Below are 2,500 nucleotides of genomic sequence, written 5' to 3'. Positions count from 1 at the left end.
ATATAAATATATATACATATATATATATATATATATATATATATATGTATATATATACACACACATGTACATATATATATGCATTTATACATATATATATATATACATATACACATATTTAGCCATATATATACATATACATATATACACATATATGCAATATATATACATTTATACTTTCATACATATATACATATACACATGTATCCATGCACATATATATATATATATATATATATATATATATATAAATATGTACACATATGTAAAATAAAATGTATAATATATACATATATACATATACATACATATATACACATATACATGTACATACACATATATACATATGTGCATATAATGTATGTATATATATGTACATATGTATATATATGCATATATATATATATGATTTTATATATATATATACACACTCGTTAACCATCCATATATCAATATACAAAAATATATACATATACACATATATCTTTTAACTGTCTGTCTCTCTCCTGCCTCTTACCTCCCCGGCCCGCCGCCCGCCGCCGCGCCCTCCGCCTCCTCCGCCTGCAGCGAGGACTCCGCCGTGGCGACGAAGATTCCCGGCGCGCCCCCCTCGCCCCCCTCGCCCCCCTCGCCCCCCGACGCCTCCTTCTGCAGGCCGGCGATGGACGCGAAGCCCCCGATCGATCCCGACGACCCCCTCCTCTCCCGCCCGCCGCCGTCCGCCCCGGAGACGCCGTCGGGCTCCGCGTCCCGGCTCTTGGCCTCCCCGTCGGCCGGCTCTCCCGTCGGCGTCGGGACGCTGTCGAGGGGCTCCTCCTTGATGAGCGCCAGCGGGTTGGCGGAGGGCTCGGCCGAGGAGCACCGCGAGGACTGGTCTTCGCCTGCCGAAGGGGCGGAGGAGGTCAAGGTAAGGGTGTGGGACAAGGAGTAGCTTAATTCGAACTGTCTACGATTTAAATCACAGGACGTTACTTTTGACTCAGAATCAGTCTAGTTCAAACACATTCGTTTAGTTCTAGCAGCCTACGTTTTAAATCACAGCAAGTCACTTTTATAAGCCTAAAACTTGGTGGGTTTAATATCGATCTCGATCTATTTCACGCCTGAGAGTAATATTCAACAAGCATTTTTATTTTTCTTATCAGTAACATCAACGGTATTTTCAAATAGCAGAATGGACCAGACAGAAGGCTTTTAGGCTACAGGATTTTTTTTTTTTTTTTTGTGACTAGAAAGAAAGCTTCAGGTATAGGCCTAGGATTTTTATAGGAATTTTCTCCCCGTTCTTTTTTTTTTTTTTTTTTTTTTTTTTTAAAGATTTCCTAACAGACTCAATTCTATAATTTAATAATTTCATCTGTGTAGTCACATTGATCATTCGTCAGACAAACTTTCACACAGTCATTTCTTTTCACTTATAATAACTTCCACTTAAAATATTCCTCTAATACTACTTGCAAAGACGTGGACAGATTTTTTCCCCATACTTACGAAGATCTTATGATACGCAACTCAGACAACATTAAACCCCTTTAACATTATTTCATTTGAATCCCATATATTTCTAGCTACTCAGAGTGCCGTTTTATTGAGAAACACTTACTAAACCTTGAAATCTACTCTTATTTTATCAATCTAATTTATTCTTAATCTATCAAAATACTAATCGAACTGCACGGCAGCCATACTTCAACTGTTCAATATATTTTTTTTTTGTTTTCTTAACCAATTCTTTAATCTGTCAACCAACTAATCTATTCCCATTCCATTAACCTGTTAACCTATTCTTAATCTATCACCCTACGACCCCATTCTCAACCCATCAACCTCCCCAACCTCCCATCTCCCCCTCCCTCTCCCCTTCCCCACAGCACTCCAACCCACCGCTAACTGAACCCCACCTGAGAGCCTAATGGACTTGCACGGCGGGGGCGACGAGGACCCCCTCCGCGTCCTCTTGGCTCCGACCAGCTTCTCGAAGTCGGCGATGGTGAAACCCGAGCTCGAAGAACCTCCTCCTTGAGCCTGGGACCCGCGGCTGGCGATGCACTTCTGCCCCTCGCACAACGACGAGATCTCCAGCATTTCAGCCGTCCGCATGAAGGATTCCAGCTCTGTCGCGTCCACGGTGGCCTCGCCTCTGCGGATGGGAGGGGGGGGTTAGAGAGGGAGAGAGAGGTGGGGCGGGTGGGAGGGAAGGGAGAGAGGGAGAGAGAGGTGGGGCGGGTGGGAGGGAAGGGAGAGAGGGAGAGAGAGGTGGGGGGGGAGGGAAGGGGGAGAGAGAGAGGTGGGGGGAGGGAAGGGAGAGAGGGAGAGAGAGGTGGGGGGGAGGGAAGGGGGAGAGGGAGGGAGAGGTGGAGGGAGGGAAGGGAAGGGGGATGGGAAGAGGAGAGGGGAAGGGAAGAGGAGAGGGAGAGAGAGGTGGGGGGGGTGGGAGGGAAGGGGAGAAGGAGAGAGAGGTAGAGGGAGGGAAGAGAAGGGAGATGGGAAGAGGAGAGAG

At 45.4% G+C, this 2,500-nt stretch overlaps 1 protein-coding gene across 2 annotated transcripts in view; it reads right to left on the bottom strand.

Annotated features, from left to right (window-relative positions):
* Positions 1 to 2,500, bottom strand: part of LOC125048401 — a 35,721-nt gene that overhangs the window by 1,930 nt on the left and 31,291 nt on the right. Inside the window, exons 7-8 of one of the 2 annotated variants that reach the window (XM_047647080.1) lie at positions 1,902 to 2,140; positions 518 to 881 (exon numbers count right to left, since the gene is read on the bottom strand). In XM_047647080.1, coding sequence (XP_047503036.1) covers positions 518 to 881; positions 1,902 to 2,140 — 603 coding nt within the window. The remainder of the gene's footprint in view (positions 1 to 517; positions 882 to 1,901; positions 2,141 to 2,500) is intronic. The other variant, XM_047647081.1, reaches the window with a different exon arrangement.

Source organism: Penaeus chinensis, chromosome 43 (assembly GCF_019202785.1).
Source record: "Penaeus chinensis breed Huanghai No. 1 chromosome 43, ASM1920278v2, whole genome shotgun sequence".
NCBI lineage: Eukaryota > Metazoa > Arthropoda > Malacostraca > Decapoda > Penaeidae > Penaeus > Penaeus chinensis.
The sequence above is the reverse complement of the archived record's forward strand: the minus strand, read 5'-3'. Positions and strand labels throughout refer to the sequence as shown.